Source organism: Takifugu flavidus, chromosome 18 (genome assembly GCF_003711565.1).
Source record: "Takifugu flavidus isolate HTHZ2018 chromosome 18, ASM371156v2, whole genome shotgun sequence".
NCBI classification, from domain to species: domain Eukaryota; kingdom Metazoa; phylum Chordata; class Actinopteri; order Tetraodontiformes; family Tetraodontidae; genus Takifugu; species Takifugu flavidus.
Genome location: NC_079537.1, coordinates 10,522,479 through 10,540,613, shown reverse-complemented (window position 1 = coordinate 10,540,613; position 18,135 = coordinate 10,522,479). Strand labels below are relative to the sequence as shown.

Genomic DNA, 18,135 nt, shown 5'->3' with positions numbered 1-18,135 from the left:
AAGAGTTGGGGAGCAGCTTGTAATCACAAAAATTACATGGAGCAAACTGCTCCCAACAATATGGCTGCTGGGTCATCAGGGCCCAAATAAGCCTTGGCTGTGAAAGAGTGGCAGATCATGCAGGTAGAACCGGTTAAAGGTTAATGTTTTACATACAATTATGAATTATTTAACGCCAGAAACCAGATAAAACACAGAGTTATCCTCCCACTTAACCTCGCCAGCAGAAAGTAAAATGAGCCGCATCGGATGGGAAAACTAAATATCAATAACCAAATGATTATCAATATCTGTGCTGAGTCCCCTGAACACGGTCAGGCCTCCTCGGCTGTTTAACCCCGGGCTCAGCCTCTCCTGTCACTGACCTGCTGGCACAGGGAGATGAGATTGTACTGGCTGGACGCCACACCTGAACAGCTAGTCCATCTCATGTTCTGTAGGACGGAGGGGGGGCAGGAGGAGGTGGAGGAGGAGGAGGGGGATGGGAGAAGGAGAGATGAGGAGGTGTGTATGACAGGAGCAGAGAAGTGATTAATCTGGAGCGCTGAGTCAGGCTGCTGATGTCAGAGCCGGTCTGTGTGGGGGAGCAGGAAATGTTTTAGGCCTGCCGCAGGGGTAGGGGACCGTTGCCACCGCGCGCTGCACCTAACGACAGCACGCTGGCTCCCCATCACACACAGTCAGCCTCATCCGAGGGCCTTCTTATAAGTGTAGAGGGATGAAAACTTGTGTTTATAAGTACATTAGTCTGCAAGCATGGCTGAATTTGCTCTATTTTCTGCATGGATGCAGCATATCAGCTACAAGAGTAAAGCCAGTTATGTTTCATTCTTGCGTGTGTGTGTGTGCGTGTGTGTGTGTGAGAGAGAGAGAGACAGAGAGCGTGCATGTACATTTCCACTGGCAAGGCTTCATTGTTCTGTCTTTATGCTGTGACTTACCACTAAGCTGGAGCTCGGCTGGCTTTTAGTGTGTGGCGTAAATTTTGGTTTAGGCGGTTTTCCGGCCAGCCGATCCTTGTGCCTCCTGCTATTCATGTGCTGCAGACAAGAGCAGAATTATCAACGACCAGCTAACAAGCATCTGTTGTGCCACAACGGAGCAACGTCAAATGTTATCTGCTGAATTATTAATGAAAACATGTCGAGTCTGAGTGAAGTGAGCACAAATAACATCACTTTACTTCCTGCCCACAGACACATCATGTACTTCTCTGCCAGGAGCTCAAACAGTCTTATTGTCCGTCCTCCTGGGACAAGGAATGTTTATGCATTTAAATCAAAAGTAGCAGGGAGGCTTGTCCTGGTTTTTTGACACATTCCTCCTCACACACACAAAATGCTTTTGCCCAGATCGCCTCCTTAACATTGAGGGTCAAACCTTAATTCTCTGAGGCCTTAGTGGCTCTGAATGTAAGTGATGATCTTCTGCCAAAGAGCTCTGGGGTCAGGTGTCATGTCCATCTAATGCAGGATAAGAGCTGCTACTTGAATGTCTGAAGTAGACACTGACTGCTTCCTTCATTCAGCTGGAAATGAAACTGCTGCGGTACTCTAGGTCGCTATCCATCATGGTTATGTTTAAATAGTCTCTGGGATCCAGTTAGATGAGATCCGGCTCCATCTCTTCATGCAAATGGACAGTAAAGTTCATCTTTGCAGGACTGACAGAACTTGACAAAAGTTTAACCTCTGTAAAATGACTTTGGTGACGCGAGTTCGGTGGGTTTAAAGAAACGTTTCTGCTGTGTTTGTTGTGTAGAACCCTCAGGAGGGAGGTGCCTGTCCACCCCTGATCACACTTGCACACACGTGTTGGTTTTACCTGGCTGAGCTGTGTCTCCGAGTTCACGACGATCTCGCAGACTTCACACTGAAGTGTCTTGCTGGGCACCCCGACGCTGCCTTTGCTGCTCAGCCTCTTGCTCTTGCCGACACGAGCCACTGCCACTTTTCCTCTGCGTCGGGGCAGAACGTTGTGACCCTCCAGGATCAGTTTGTGCTTTGTGCCTGGTGCAGAGAGCAGCAGAAGACTGGGCTTTGTCTGGTTCTTATCATTACCGCTACAGACTCAAAGGTAAAAGAAGAGACGTTTGTACCGCTGTTGTGTGCTTCCATCTGGGAGATGGAGTTGACTGTGACTTTACAGACTGGACAGTGGAGGTGAGCTTTGCTCTGTTTAGGGTCCTTGTCCTCATCAGTGCGTTGTTCTCCATTCGTGCTCGTCGCCTCCGTTTGGCCGCCCTCAGTGGTTGGCGCCGTGGCATCAGCGGCCTCTAAAACGTCGGCCGTGCTGGTGTCCGAGCCGGCGTCCGACAGCTGCGAGGATGGTGAAATCTGAGGCGAGGAAAGGGCGACCAGCTCCACCGTGGACACTTCAGACACAAGCCGTAACACAACCGCGTTCTTGGGAGCGTCCTCGTGCTTCACGTCCTGGCTGGCTGGTCCCTGATCTGACTGAGGACCTGCACAAGAAGATGAGCCAACGTGATTCTTTTTGTGGAGTCTATGTTTGATCAGACAGTGTTCATCTTTTGAAACACTCTGATTTATGGTTTTAAAAATAGCTCCCTGCATAAACCCAAATAAAAATAACCCTACTGAAGGTGAAAATGAGCTAAAACGCAACTGGCAGCTTAAACAAATGTTGTATAAATGCCTATAAATCTGCAGGTCTGTCTCTCAGCGTCATTGTGCCATTTCCTGCCATCTGAAGCCTTTGTTGTAAACCACTTGATCCATCATCAGCTCAGTAAATGCCATCACCCTCACTTCTGGCTCCTTCACTCCCCCCTCAACACTCAAATATCAAGTGGACCTGAAGTCCCAAGTCAATATAAACAAACCCATCGACTGCCGTGGCCAGCCAATAAGTCACTGCAGTCCATTACAGTTGTCCCCTTCACCCCACTGTCCCCTTGGAGGAGTCACACACAACAGCCCCTATCACTGCACAATGCACCTGCTGAACACGCACACACACACACAGACACACACACAATGCGACGGCGCTCCATCGATTTACCCTTTTATGCCTTAAAGTAAATTCTTCATGGAAGATAAGAGACTTCCTCTCGTAAAGAAAAAGGGCCTATAAAGGAGCGAGATTAGCCAGTCCCCTCCCGGTAATGAGAGTGAACCCCTCCAGGGATTTCAGCCTCTCATTGAGAGCAGGGGGAGGTATGATCTGATCTGAGCTTACAGAAAGACGGGGCCACCTGAAAAGTCTCTGGGGGAGTGATAAAGATCAGTGGACTAAGCTGGAACCTCGGCAAGGAAGACAAGGTGGTTCAAGAGAATCAAATCTGTCTCAAATCCAAAAACCTGGGTCCCCAAAGATCTCATTCAACAGAGATTAGTTTCATTATCTCTACTAAGTTTAAGGGTTTTATATTTTAAAAAAAGTCCCAATGTTAAAGGGACAGAAGGCCTTTTTCTAACATAGTTGATGTCATGGAAAAGGATTCTGACTATTGTAATGATTGTATAATATGTACCTTTTCCTTATCATGTACTTTATCTGAGGACCAGATGTGCTCATGTTCCCTATATGATGAATCTTTCACTAGTTGGAAAACTGGTGTACGCGAGGGAGCTCTCATCAGAATAGTTTAAAGACCTGTCTGTAACTACATTCAGGGTCCAGACTCGTCAAGAGGCTGCACACTGTTTGGTTGAACAGTAATTTGATTCTGCTTGAGATCACTGTTGACATATACTCATATACATATGACATATATACTTATATGTGATTTACTAGAATAAACCTTGTAACTTTGAAAGACATTTTCATATGGGAAAGTCTATAATATGGTAACTACAAAGAAGACGGTGATTAATATAAATAGCTGATTGTTGGTTTATTCATTTGTTAAACAGTTAAGATGACTGATAATCGTCACCAATTGAATAGATGAATTTGCAATTGAAAGCAGAATTACCCCTGATCGACTTCACAGAAGCACATTCTATCCTTTTTTAGTTTGTCTGGTGGTATTCTATTAAAACTTAAAAGACCGAATTGGGTAGTTCTTCCAGCCACCGTCTTGCTCTGAAACTCTCCCTGAATTCATAATTCAAAACTGAAAACTGGGAGTAAACAGAGTGGGCAACATTATTTACCTCACTCTGTTTATTAATCTCTTTGCCCTTTTGGTGACATTGCATTCTTCCTCTTGGAAATACGGAACAACTCGATATGACGCGGCAGCTCCCATCGTTCTATCTGATCGTCTCTATAAGGGAAACTGTCACTAACATTGGCAAACTGTCCCACCAAATGCCAACGGACTGGCGGCGCCAGCAGATCCCCTGCGAGAGCGAACACAGTAACACATCACCCTTGGATCGAGGATCACGTAGTGAAGCATCCAAATATCGTAATGGGGTCTTAGAGAGTTCCTGGGAGTGGACAGGTCTTACTTGAGCAGAGTGAGCCTCTCGTTATGTTTAGACCCAGATGGCCAGCAGATGAGCTCTGATCTGAGTCCCTGCGCTGGAATTCTGGCCATGGTTGCAGTGATGACTGACAGGAGATGACTTTCAGTCATCAGCATGAGCGATTGACGTCTGTCACGCTGAAGCAGGAGTGAAGCGAAGCCTCTGTTTGTGGGCGCTGGCCTGCCACAGCTGCAAATAAGTTCATATCTGCACAGACTGCTGGCTTCAGCAGCAGTTTATTCACAGGCAGAACAGCCACTTATCGAAACGAGCGGGTGCGTCAGTACCGTCTGGTGACAGACAATGTGGCCATTTCCCCGTGATGGCCACCCACTAGCCTTCAGTTCTTGACAGGCACAAGCCATTTTATAGAATGTTAATTTGGAGAGCTATTTCATTACAGGTCGGCATTGTGGCCCGAGCCACCACGAGCTCGCACTGCTGCATTTCAATTTCACATTAGGCCAATCGCACAATTGGGCTTATTAAGGGCTGTTCCTCCGAACAAAATTGCCTCAGAAGTGTGAAATTATTCGCAGCATCCTCGCTCTCACTTCCTTCCATGTTCTTCCTTTATTCCGACTCTTTGTCACCTTCATTCATTTCATCTTATCTTTCATTTCCTCTCATCGAGTCTTTCCTCACTCCCTCCGAGCGCCCCTCTGCATTGGCACCGTTAAATTATGATTCGATGAGAGTGATATCAGAGTCCCAGACCAGAGTCCCACTTTCTCCTTCTGAAGGAGATTCGCAGCGCTCAAAATATTTTTTTTAAAATGGGCTGTGTACAAACTCTCACTAAGTCTCTATCCCTTCTCTGATATCTCACTCTCTCTTCAAGTGCATTATGATCAGATAGTTATCTTAGATGCAGCAAAAGAGGAAGAAATTGGAAAGTGGGCTTCAATTCTCTTCGTCTGGGTCCAAACTTTGAATAACTCCATTCAAGGTCATAGATAAATAAAAGATTCTGGCCCAACCTTGACATTCTACTGGAGAAAAACAAACCTTCCTGACTCATCCGATGTTATTTTCTCTTTAATTACTCTTTTATGTGACCATTCCCAAATAAAGACTCTGCAGCTCAATGTGTTGGCCTTTTTGTTGTAGCTCTTAGAGAGCAGGAGACACAAATGAGACAAGCTCTGGAAATTAAGAGGCAAAGGGGGGAAAACAAGCAGCAGTGAGGCTACGATTGATCTCGGAGAGGACCTTTATTTACAGAACACCTCTTTCTCCCGGACATCCCACAGTTGGCAGCTCTGGAGCCTGTTCTTCATTCATCAGAGCCATGGATCCAACCCCCCCCCCCCCCAGATCCGTGTGAGAGAGGGGTCAGGATGTGAGCTGGGCGCACGTTCCCAGATTATAATGCACAGATGCACAGGAGACAGACGACAAGAGCGTGAAGCAAATCAGGTACGTACTGGATCCTTCCTCTAAGCTTGTATCCATGAGAGCGGGCGGCGCTGCCTCGGACGCAGAGTTCTTGTTATGGTCCCGATGACGCTCTCTGTCTCGGTCTCTCTCTTTCACCGTGGACGAGGCCTCGGCGGCTCGTCGCTGCCTGTTCTTCTGGGCTTCTATGGCTTTGAGCTTCCTGGCGTGCTTGTGGCCCTTGTAATGCGCCTCTGCTTGGTTCTGGAAGCAGGAGAAAGCAAGAAGTGACCTCATGCATTTCTACAGACTAGTACACATGCAATAAATATTAAAATCCACGCCCGAATATTAGCCCTCTAGCAGCGATAGCTAATGAACCGCCTGTTTTCACTTGATAACAGTGATGACAATCTGCAAGGCCGGAGCTATAATTGCATGTTTAATATGCAAACAAAGGGAGCGTCCCACCTCACAACCACACATTAATCTAAGTGTACACAAAACCACAAACGTGGATCAAACAATAGTGAGTGTGTTCATACGGTTTTAGTTCCACATGGGCTCCACAGTCTCATTATTCACTGAGTGCTGCTCAAACAGCAGGCTGCCATGAATAAGGACAGCAGAGAAACCAGCACAGAGATCACTCATTAAAACTCAAACGACCTCTGGGGATGGATTCTCATCAACCCTGAACTGGATGGAAGGCAGTCTCAGAGGAACAAAGGCCGTTCGCGACCACTGATTCTCCTATACGAGACAATAGCGGCTAAATGTGCAACCTTAAAGTCATGCTATCACCCTGCTCCGGTGAAATCTTCAGTTTCAGTGCAATGCTACATTAAGATTTCCATTTCCTGTTTCTACTGACTTTCACTCTTTTACGTTCTCGGGGGAAATATTTCTTGATAAATCTGCTTCATATATTACCAAGTTTTCCTTGGTAAATATGGCTTCACTGGGATTAAAACAGATGAATAATTGATCACAGAACTGGCAACTGAGAGCTTATTTGTGGCTGTATTTTTGGTCTTTAGTTTACTGTTTTTACATTGAGCACAAAATCACCCTATTCGTATTTCCACACCCCTGATGCAGGTTAACGAAGACACTACCGATTTCTTTTGTGGTTTGACAAGCAGAGGAAGGTGAGCTGCTCTTCACTGGGGAGCGTTTACTTACTGAGCTCATACCCAGTTTTATTTCCTCAAGAAATAAATCATGCAAATCCTCAGTCACCGAACTAGTGCACTAAAAAGACTGAAAGGAGAATGCTTTGAAGCCTCCAGAGAGAGAAAGTCATGCTCAGATGGGACTGCAGATATAAAAAGAGTAAAATGAGGATTTTCTTGATTTCTGGGCCCGCCAAAACGCTTCTACAGACCAACAACCCTCACTTCACGTTGATAAGGCTGTTGAATTGGTGGAGTAGAGCTCTATAGGAATGTGAGTGTCAACAACACGCGATTGATCGGCCAGGAAAGCTGCAGAGATTAGTGCTCCGTGGCCGATTCGGCCCCCACAGACTCCGGCAGGACTGATGGGAGTCTCTGTGGAGGCAGAAAGACGAGGTGTGAAATGGGCTTTAGTTTTCATCAAAACAAAGACCGGAGAAAATTAAGAGCATTTCTTAGAGAGCCGCCATGTCCAAGGATTCAACAGTGCCACAGGTCAAGTCTATATCAGCTGTAGTGTTGTTTCCCTGCACACAATCAGCTCTTACACGGTTTTTATGGTGGTGCCCAGGTTCAGGGGGCGGTTTTTGATGAAGACTGTGAGTCTCTTCTCCTCCACGGGCTCATCGCCTCCTGCGTTTCTGCCCTTCTTTGTAGGGTGTGTGTGTGTGTGTGTGTGTTTCAATGGCCATACATAAGATGCCTTGAGGGCTTCTGGACTGTTTGTTTGTGTGAATATGCATGAAATGTCGGGGGATGTTTGCTTTTGTTGGCTCGTGTGTGTGAAGTGGCAGCGATAGGAGGAGTGGAAAGCAGAGCCTGAGATGCAGCTTCCCCGGGTGGCCGCTGATTGTTTCTGCTCTTTGCCGATAAACGGCAGCTCTAATCCCTCACAGCACAACAGCAGACACACATGTAGGTAGCCAAGTAAACTTTTAGATGACTTCAACAGCCCGCTTTGATTGCAGGTGAATATATTTACATGTACGTTAGCTTCAGCTTTGTGTCGAGTTTATGCTCAAAAACACACTTTTTTACGGTCTTCAGGGGGCTTGAATTCACCGCGTGCCCTGAAGGTGATGGATAATCAAGTGGTGCAATTTAAAAAGCACAGGGTGGAGACGAGCATAAAACAAACAGATGCTCTTCTCCTTCATATTGATTGCTTTTACAGTGGGCCGTTCCTCACCGTTGAGTTAAATCGGAGGTGGCAAATGTTGCAGGAGATGATCTGTTTCTTCTTGAGGGGCTGAGGGACACCGAACGTGTGGTTGATCACCGCCTTCTGGACGGGATCCATCTGAGAGACGGACAAAGACAAATAGAAGCAATGTTAGGCTTTTAAGATTGATTTTATTGGAGTGTCAGCGGCGTAATTCCTCTGGAGCTGAACAGCATGTTTGTAGAAAAACACCATTCAACATTTTCTGAGAAGTTTATAGACGTGTTGGCCGACTCCTTGTTAAGAGTGAAAGATAAAATAGACAGAGATTTGCCATCCTGAAAAGGAAAATGTTCCCCTGATTACATCGAATGATCATTTGGAGACTCTGTTCTGTTGGCAGAATCCTGTTAAAAACACAAAAGTGATTGAAAGAGTCTCTGCAACCAATCAAGCCCTTTCTCGACATGCTAATTGAGAGTTGTTCTTTTGCTTTCCCCCCTCTTTTCTTTTAGAGAAATTACTGGTTTTGCTTTTGTAAACAACTTTAGTGAAATTATTTTCTTTTTTGGGCTTGAAAGACTGTGTTGAAAATATTCATTGACAACACTTCTGTGTAATTTAACATTTGTTGCCCACACAAGCTAACGTTTTTGTATTTGTCTACTTTAGTCTTTTGGAATTACAATAGAGATACAAAGAGTATATCTAAATTACATCTCTGACATTCGGGTTCTTCTGTGGCCTGAACAACAGCAAACAAAGCAAACAGGGAATACTTTCAACATGTTAAATAAATATATTAGCTTCCTTGCACAACATGCTGTGGTTCTACTGTGCTTCTGATGCCCAAATAAGTATTTTTGGTTTGCCGAATAAAAAGTCCAAACACAGCTCAGGTTCATTGCAGCCACAGTGATGTGCTTGTATGAAAGGGGATGAATGTCTGTGACCCACGGTGAAGAGGCTAACGGGTGGAATCATTCAGTTATAACAGGCTGTGAAAAGACTGGAGAGTCCTTGAACAGTAGTACATAAACAGAGTGGAAGCCGCGGCTTCAAGAGGAGGCCCGGATGCCACATTGTCAGATGATTTTACCGCCGCAAATCACCTTGGATCTCTCCCAGGGTTGGCATGGGGCCAGGCTGGTTCCCTGTCTAGGATGGCCAAACACAGCGCGGTTCTAAAACCGACCGACCCTCAGAGCAGATGCCCTCTATAGATGATGCACTGAAGTCACCATGATCACAACAACCATGGAGACCGACAGCAGGTTCCAGCTGGTGTAGGTGTCAGTCACCCAGGGCAACTGGACTTGAACCAGCACACAATTCAACCTCCATTCATACCTCAACCAAGGGGACCAACGTCCTGGATCACCTGGATCCCTGTGTGCCTGCTCCAGGTCCTAGGCAGCTGCTGACTCCAGGCGTGAGTAAGAATATAAACACCCCAGAAAGCAAGACCTCCGTGTCGCAGTGACGTCTCTCCTTCCAACTTTGCTGCTTTAATCTGACGTCTTCTGCAACTCGCTCGTATGTACCTCTGGGAATTTTCCCCTTCATCCCGACCACAGAAGCCTCAGTCTCCTGCTCCCACTGCCCTCTCTTCCCCCTGGAAGGGAAGGCTGCACACAGCTATTTGTTTTAGGATGAGCAGAATGAGTCCATTGTCTGTCCGCAGGCATCCTGAACCAACTGCTATAAATGCACCTTTTGTCCAAGCCCCCCACCCCCAACAGCACACTGCGGACAGAACCTGTCCTTTGCAGGGCAGCCCCGTCCATGATGGTGTTTTGGGAGATACGAGGGTGGGGAGGGGGGGTCGAATGGAGGATATTAGGTTGTGGAGATGGGTGCATTCATCTTCTCCCCCCCCCCATCCCTCCCCGCACACGTGCGGGACGTTGTGTGCCTTGTCAGAGCGGCGAGAAGCTGCGGCTCCGGCTGAATGGCCTGCGTGATTAATGCCACAGCTGCGCTGCCACACTGCATGTTACGGGGCCTATTTTTCTCCTCGCAGGACTCAAGCAGCACTGATTTAATGTTTTTCAGTTATCACCGTTTTAGAATTTTGGTTGTGGCAGATTCACTATAATCACATTAAGTGTGGACGTCCAGGTAAATATGGGGTGTTCTCCCTCGGTTCTGTTTTGTGGCATTCAGTGATCATCAGGTGACTTTTCCCTCCTATTTCTTAAAAAAATAAATGTATTATTAGAATGTGGGGAAAAAAATCTGAAAGATAAACTCCAGGTTGCCACACACACTGAAAGCTTTGAAAAGGGTGGATGTGATGTGCAAATAAACATGTGCATAGAAACGCAGACAAAACACTGAGCGGCGACCTCCCCTGCTGCCTCCACCGCTAATATAAATAGTTATATATAAAATCTGCTTCTGGCCATATGAAGTCTCCCACAGGAGCATGCAGACAATCCAGCAGCTAAAAGCGGTGGGCAGCAGAACAAAGAGTGCTTTTTACATTACGGGCAGTGGGGCTCCACTTTATACAGACACCCTACAGGACACCTTTATGTCTCGTCCACCCACGTAAACTGTAAAAAACACACAGAGACAGATGTCTGCGCGGCTCTGCTGCTGCCCTCTTGTAGCCTGGTTTTAAAAGGCGTAAAGGAGTGGTAGGTAGTAGTGAAAGCTCATTTTAAGGCCTCAGAATACACATTCTTGTGCCTTCACACGCAATCTAAGTCCGTGTGAATCAAATTAATGAGAAGTGCAAACACGTGGACATACAGAGAGACAGCGATAAGCAGCTGAGAGGACAATACCTGCCTGAATAAAGAGTAGCCCCACCAATGGGGGGGTGGTGACCTTTAAACTTTGGTGTCACGATCCTGGCCCATAAGAGGAAGAGCGCTTGTGCTTCAGGATACAAATCGATAACGAGATGTAGACATGGTTTGATGATCAATACCTCTGACTCGTGGCTTGTCAACCGCTTGGAGTCTTTGCTTTTGCACCCGTGCGTGTTAAGTTTCGATTTTTCAGATCGAGCAGAGCAAAAAATCTTCAAACTCTTGTTCTCTGACTCAGACGTTTACTTAATTGAGGACCCAAAGGAGAGACCCCTGCTGTCAATTTATCCCCCCCAGCGGCACAGAGCAGCCTCGGCCTCACAGTGGTGGAGTGAGAACACACTGATAGGCATCAAGCAGAGGACGGCTGTGTGCCCTGACGGTGTCCCTGGATGGGGACTCAAGGACTATGCGGAGGACCTGGCTCAGATCTTCAATTGCACAATAGTCAGTTGTTCCACCCCAAACTGCTTCGACAGAAAGGAGTGGGTGGTAGCTTTCAGAGAACCCTGTAATGACCAGCTGGGTCTGTGTGGAGGGGCTCACAGACATTTGTTTTCTGGGAGACCACATCGAGGAGGAGTTGACCTGGGGCGTGAGCACACCCCTATGGCAGTTTCAGAAGGCACAGCAGGAGGAACAGCTTCCTCCAGAACCTCCATGTGTCCTTCTACAACTCTGTCTGCTTCTCCAGCTGTGATGCTGTACAAAAGAAAGAACTTCAGAGGGTCATAAAGATTTATTGAGTGTTTCCCTGGAAGATCTTCAAGCTGTTACCAGTCAGGCGGACCTTTTAAAACAAGGACGTGTACTTGATTCTATTCTATTCTATTCTATTCTATTCTATTCTATTCTATTCTATTCTATTCGCAGATGTATAAATAACACTCATCAGTGGTTCACGGAAAATGAAAAGAACAAACCCTCCTCACATGATAACTGCTATATCCGATTAAACACTGCATTATTTATAGGCTGCCAACTCCCACAGAGACATTTAATGATATTGTTGCTGTTCATAAAAATCATAAAGTAATTGGTTCCCTTTCAACCTCTAATGAGCCAAAGGGGGAAACACTTACTGTGTTAAAGTTGGGGAAAAGGCTGAGGGGAGAGGATCCATTGAGCTTGAAGGGCATGAGGTGTTTGAGGTCGAGCTGAGGCTGCAGAGGCCGCCCCGGGAGAGGGAGGGAGGCCAGGAGCGGGCTGCCCTGGGCGGATGTACCTAGACAGCACAAAGAGACCAATGTTACAAAGACTTGAGGGACGCTTCTGCCCCATCGTGGCTGCGGGGCTGTAAAAAACACTGGCGATCTTCAGCAGGGTCCTGCTGCCTTGCTCGGTGGAGGGCAGACTTATTTATTCGGAACCAGCAGCCCTGTTACGCCTTCACCTCCCATATTAAACCATTGTCTTTTAAATGTGCAACATAGACTAGCAGACATGTGTTGGGGTGGGGAGGGGGGCATTTAGCATGGTTGGAGACTCCCATTACTCCAGTTGCTGGAACGCTACCATGGATGACATGCGGCTACCATCATGTACACACGTACACACACGCACACATTTAATTGCTGATTTATTGGCTGAGGAAAGGTGCCCGTGTGAGGGAAGATTGGAGATATCGGATTTCAAATGGACCAGGGATGAAGAGATTTCTAATTTTCCGCCTGGCTGCATTTCAGTGGACTTGTGTGCTCCACGGTGCACAGGCTCTTACCCCGGCACCGGGATCAATCATCGGTGTCAGCTGCAGGTCACCGTGGACATCCCAACGTGCAGCTGCTGAGAAGGGCAGGAGCTGGAATGTTTCCCTGCGCTGTGGTGCAGGTTTGCATGAACTAAAGACAGGAAATCTTTTTAATCGGAGCGTCTGAGGGTTTCATAAATGATCACACCTCTTTCTGGAGTGATACAGAATAGATTATAAGGTTCTTTTTTTCTAAGAGAGCCAAATAATCCATTCAACCATGTTAAAATATGCATCCCTGCAGCAAGACACACACACACACACACACACACACACACACACACACACACACACACACACAACAATGCTGCTCAAGTCTTATGTGTGTATAAGAGTGAGGGAAAAAGAAGCAACAAATGACCCTGAAAGATTACCAGTAGATTGAAGATAGAAGAGATAAACCAGAAAAGTTACTTGGGTCTAAATGATTTCAGAGATGAACAACACACCATCAACAGAAGCTTGGAGAGAAGAGATTATTGTACAGTCCTCACAGAGGCTGTTGGAACCGAATCTCAATTTACAGGTCTGCAATAATCCTGTCATCCACTAAATCTTTGGGTCTGACGCAGGTCCTGCAGACAACACAAGGAACAAAGACAGTGATCCTGGAGTCTGCCTTTTTCTCACTCTGTGTGTGTGTGTGTGTGTGTGTGTGTATATGGGAGGGGGGGCATATGGTTCCCAGTGCATTCTCTGCCATGTGTGGGTTATCTTCTGCTGTGTCTGACACAGTGAGAGAAGCAGCTACAGTTGGATGCAGCCTTCAGACATGTGGGCAGCAGCCAGTGGGGGAATGCAAACACTGAGAGAGAGAGAGAGAGAGAGAGAGAGAGAGAGAGAGAGAGAGAGGAGAGAGAGAGAGAGAGAGAGCGAGGAAGGGAGAGAGAGAGAGAGAGAGCGAGGAAGGGAGAGAGGAGAAATTGAATTTTCTCTTGGCTGGACTATCAGAGGAAGTATAAGCAGGGCTTGCAGGCAGGACAGTGATCAGCTGATAATGCTCCTCCACCTCTCTGTGCCTCCCCAGGCTGATTATTAAATCAGAAGCTGGCTGTTTGCCTCTTTAAATGATAACACAGCTTCAGAGATGAGGCTCGAATCCAGCTATGTAAGATCGTATGAGAGCGCGCACAGCTTACACACAAAAACACGCACACACACGCACACACGCACACACACAGCTGCCTGCACACCTGTGATTACAAGCAGCTCCAGGAAGGGAGGCCAGTCAATATAACAGCCGCTGAAGACTCAAACTCCTACAAACAAGGGATTATTTTTTTGTTGGCACTAGATGATTCCAGTAGGAGGACACAAAAATCAGATACTTTCAGAGTTTAAGGACGGTTTGAATGTGTTTGCAGGAGGAACACACTGCCTCCAGCTCCAGATAACCTCCTTCTTTCATGCTGCGTCATGCCCCACTCGTTTAAAGAATGCGTAATCTGTGCACATATGGAGTCAGCCCCAGTGCTAACGTTTCTGGATTGATGTGGTCTGGGGTCCAGACTGCCAAGTCTCCCAGATGACTTTGCAAATGAATGTGGCTGTCTCCCCCAAGCGGATCTCCACCTCCTTCTCCTTCTCCTTCTCCTCCTCCTCACTTCTCCTTCTCCTCCTCCTCCTCCAGCCATCACAACAATGACTTCCTCCCCCACATGACTCACTGGGCCCGGTTACACAACAGTCGCCGTCATGTCAAATTGACTCAGATATGCGTTCGTGTTGCATCTGAGCTGGAAAATCCATGCATTGATTATTGTGCAGTTATTTTCAACTTGCTTATCTGGGAAAAGACAGGATCCCAGAACAAAACGCACAACTCTCCATCCGCATTCTTCCACCTGAAATCAGTTATTTAGCAAAATGCTGTTTGATTCTTTTCATCACCTTTTCATCACTCCGAGCTCCCTCAGGTGTTTGACAAATTGCCTTTTCTCACATCTTAACCCCGTCCCACCCACATGCTCTGCAGACCCCTGCAATCTGCTGCCGAGCAACACTTGGGGAAGAAATGGAAGGCACTGGGGAGCAAATAAAACTGCATTTCATTTAAGACTCAGTGTAATTAAGGAGGGGAGATACAGAACTGGAGATCTTTGTGAGAGAGTTCACTTGTTTTTCCCTCTGCCTGATGAGTTTCCATGATTAAAAATAGAATAACCTAAAAGCTAACCAATCTACAGCTGAAATAAATAAAAATGTAAGTGATTGTATATGGAGAACATCACTTTGTCTTCAGGAGGCCCCTGATTTGATCATCAGCCAGCGATTATTAATAGCTACACATCGCAATGGGAATGTATGAATAGAAATTTCTAATTGAATTGATGTCCAGTGAACTGATGAGGATGATGTGCCGAGACAATGTGTGTAATGATGCTGTCATCCACTCAAAATATAAAGCTCTATATGTGGCACTGATGTCTGGTTCAACAGCTTTAATGTCCTCCAGCCATGTTTGGTTAAGACAGCGAGTAGCCGATCAATCAGCATGCTGAGAGCAGACAATCAAAACATGCAAGTAGATCTTCTCTCTCCATTAACAGCCTTCCTTAAACTCTTGCCTTTATGCCCTTTCCTATAGCATGAATGCACATGGCCCTTAATTCCAGTGTTGCCTCTTTGCACTTTATGTGGTTCCATCAGCTGCCGGTTAGTGGTAATTATTGTAGGTTTTCCATTTTAATGACTCTGACTGCAACTCACAGTGATAGCAGGATGATGCTGTTTGTCCTTCCACTGATCTGCCCCCCCCCAGCTGCTGTTCAAACTTCAGACCCATCAGTGCAGGACGAGCCAGTCTTCCCATTAATGAGACTGCAGCCTTTATGTTTCTGACTTAACCACCAGGACATATTTGACCCAGGTGTGAATAAATGAATGCATGTAGAATTTAGAAGTACTAATGGACCCACAGTGAGACAAAGAGAGTGACAAGGAGGGAGGCAGAGGAAAGAGGGAAAACTGATTTGCAATAGCAGCCATTTGGCTTTGGCTTCATGGGTTAGGTGGTGCAAAGGCCACCGTGGGAGCTGTTAGAGCATGGAGGAGAGCATTAGCTGCAATCAGATTTAATTAAAAGCTGACACTTTTTATTCTCCTCCATCTGTCAACGCTCGCGGTTTTTCACCCAACCTCCAACTTCAGCGAAAACCTGAGTTAAAGACCACATTGGACCGATCCAGTGTTGCAGACCCAAGGAAATGACTTTAAATACAAGCAAAGACGCAGAATAATACACAGTATTCATGGCTGCCCCGTCAATGGGAGGAATGTAGTATAATCTCAAATGTAAATACTCTAAAGACTCACTCTCAGTGCTTCTAACACCTGACCAGCTGCACAAATCAGAATTCCGGTGAGCACATGGACAGACAGATATGTTTAAAGTGTTACATATCTGCTCGGAATATCTTAGCAGAGCGCAGTCTCAACTTTGAAGTGGGAGCAGCCAAGAGGAACCGGTCTGATTGATTCTGTGTGGGCAGAAGAGCAGGACTTCTAGATGATCAGAATATGTCAGCTGGGATCTGTCCGGCTGTGACACCAGAGTCCAGACGCTTCTCTCGAGGCTTATGTCTCATCCCACTTTTAGCTTCATCTCCTCTTTAGAAACCTCACAAACTGACCTCCTTTCTTTTCCCTGAATAGCGGTTTGACCTGAGACTGAAAAGTGAGTATTCCCAGGAAGGGACGTGGCTTCACAATGCTTCCTTTAAATTGTGGAGGAAGAAGAGTGTAGCCAACAAACCAGGAAGCCGGTCCTGTCACGTCTGGTCCTGTCGCCGGGACCTCGGACGTCAGCTCGACAAGTCTCGGCTCAGCAGTGAGTCTTTGCAGTCCAGCAGTGATTACAGGACCTCACGGAGAGGTGCGTCCTCCCACAGAGTGTCTATAATTAGTTCTGTCGGGCAAGAAGGCAGCAGCACGGTTCTACCAAACCCAACCTGAGCAGAGGCAAGGCCCATCTGTCAGGCCTGGAGCCATCCAGAAACAAATTGCTCAGCTTTCCCCCGCGGAGACAGTTAGATACGGGCAGGCAGCAGAGCTGCTACGGCGTCCTGATGCTACCACAGAAAAAAGGGAAAGAGAGGGGGAGGAGAAAATTATCAGACACATCCATCTTTGCAGATGCTGCCTGTGGCCACACAGCAATGGCAACTTCAATGAGATGATTAACAGCAAAGAAAGTTTTGGGTTTTTTCCCCCATCTTTCCAAGTCTTTAGGGGCAGCAGCTTCATAAGCCCCCCCCCCCCTCCCATTTTTTAATCTCCTGACTTCTTCCAGAGATACATCAGCTGTCTTTGCTTTGGCTAAAATAGGTTAAGCTTAGTTAGATTGATGGAATTTTTTTTTAAAAGCCTGACATCCGACGCCTCGTCTTCATTTTCATTATCATTTCACTTTGACACGTTGCAGCCTGTTAATAAAAAAAAAAAAGGAAACAAATTCAAAGCGATTAAAAATGCCACCACGCACGGCAGGATTGACAGCAACTCCGATCAGCTTCATTTCCTCAGCAAATGGAATAATTTGAGGAGGCATCAAGTTCAACAGCGTTTTGAACATGAATAAATATTAGGCTGGCCAATCAGGCGTCACGGGGCCGCGACAGCAAGCGTAACCAGTCATTACAAACCGATTAAAAATGGTGGGCGTGATGGGATCTTTAAAAAGGAGGAACGCACAGGAGAAAATAAGCAAAAAGGCTAATTTTACCTCTCCCCAGATGAGAGGAGAGGAGCTCACAGAGGCGCTCCGGGCTGCTAGGAAGGCTGTGACGAATGTGAAATGAAAACGCTGCTGCTGTAGCTGCGCTGCAGGCGGAGGAAGCATCACGTCTCAGAGCAAGCCTGCGATAGCTGATCAAGGCGCCCATGACACCTTTATTTATCTAAACAATATTATTATTATTGCTATTATTAGAGAACTGATCTCCCGCCAAGTTATTTGTGTTTTTAAAACTGCCTTTAAGTGTTTTCCATCATCTATCTAACAGCTTGATCATCAACTCCCAATCCACCCCAAATTTGTTTTTCCTTTCTCGCGCTTCCGTTTTTATGTTTTTATTAGACTTCATTTAAATTTCACTTTCAGGGGCGCGTCTACAGCCAATTACGAAATAACAGAGCTATCTGCAGGCTATGAAATCTATCATTTTCTGTTCTAACAAAGTCCTGCGGAAGCTGTGGCATCAGAATGGTTGGCAGATTGTGTTTGCGTCATCTTTGACTGCTGTATGCTGTATTATTATAGAAATAAGTGGCAATCACACACCTCCATCTGTGAAACGTTGCTATACAGAATATATGATAGCAACAATTCACATTTATATAATTCACTGGAAGAATCGAAGTTGCTGTAAAATATCCTCACTCAACAACCAGCAGCAGAAAAATGAACAAG

General features: G+C 46.3%; 1 protein-coding gene across 6 annotated transcripts in view; it reads right to left on the bottom strand.

The window, feature by feature from the left end:
• znf385c (zinc finger protein 385C) overlaps positions 1-18,135 on the bottom strand; it is a 62,172-nt gene that overhangs the window by 3,733 nt on the left and 40,304 nt on the right. For 5 of the 6 annotated variants that reach the window (XM_057014246.1, XM_057014249.1, XM_057014248.1 and 2 more), the window contains 7 exons: positions 12,058-12,200; positions 8,184-8,294; positions 5,867-6,080; positions 2,099-2,464; positions 1,825-2,009; positions 942-1,040; positions 366-434 (listed from right to left, as the gene is read on the bottom strand). In XM_057014246.1, the coding sequence (XP_056870226.1) occupies positions 366-434; positions 942-1,040; positions 1,825-2,009; positions 2,099-2,464; positions 5,867-6,080; positions 8,184-8,294; positions 12,058-12,200 (1,187 nt within the window). The remainder of the gene's footprint in view (positions 1-365; positions 435-941; positions 1,041-1,824; positions 2,010-2,098; positions 2,465-5,866; positions 6,081-8,183; positions 8,295-12,057; positions 12,201-18,135) is intronic. The other variant, XM_057014250.1, reaches the window with a different exon arrangement.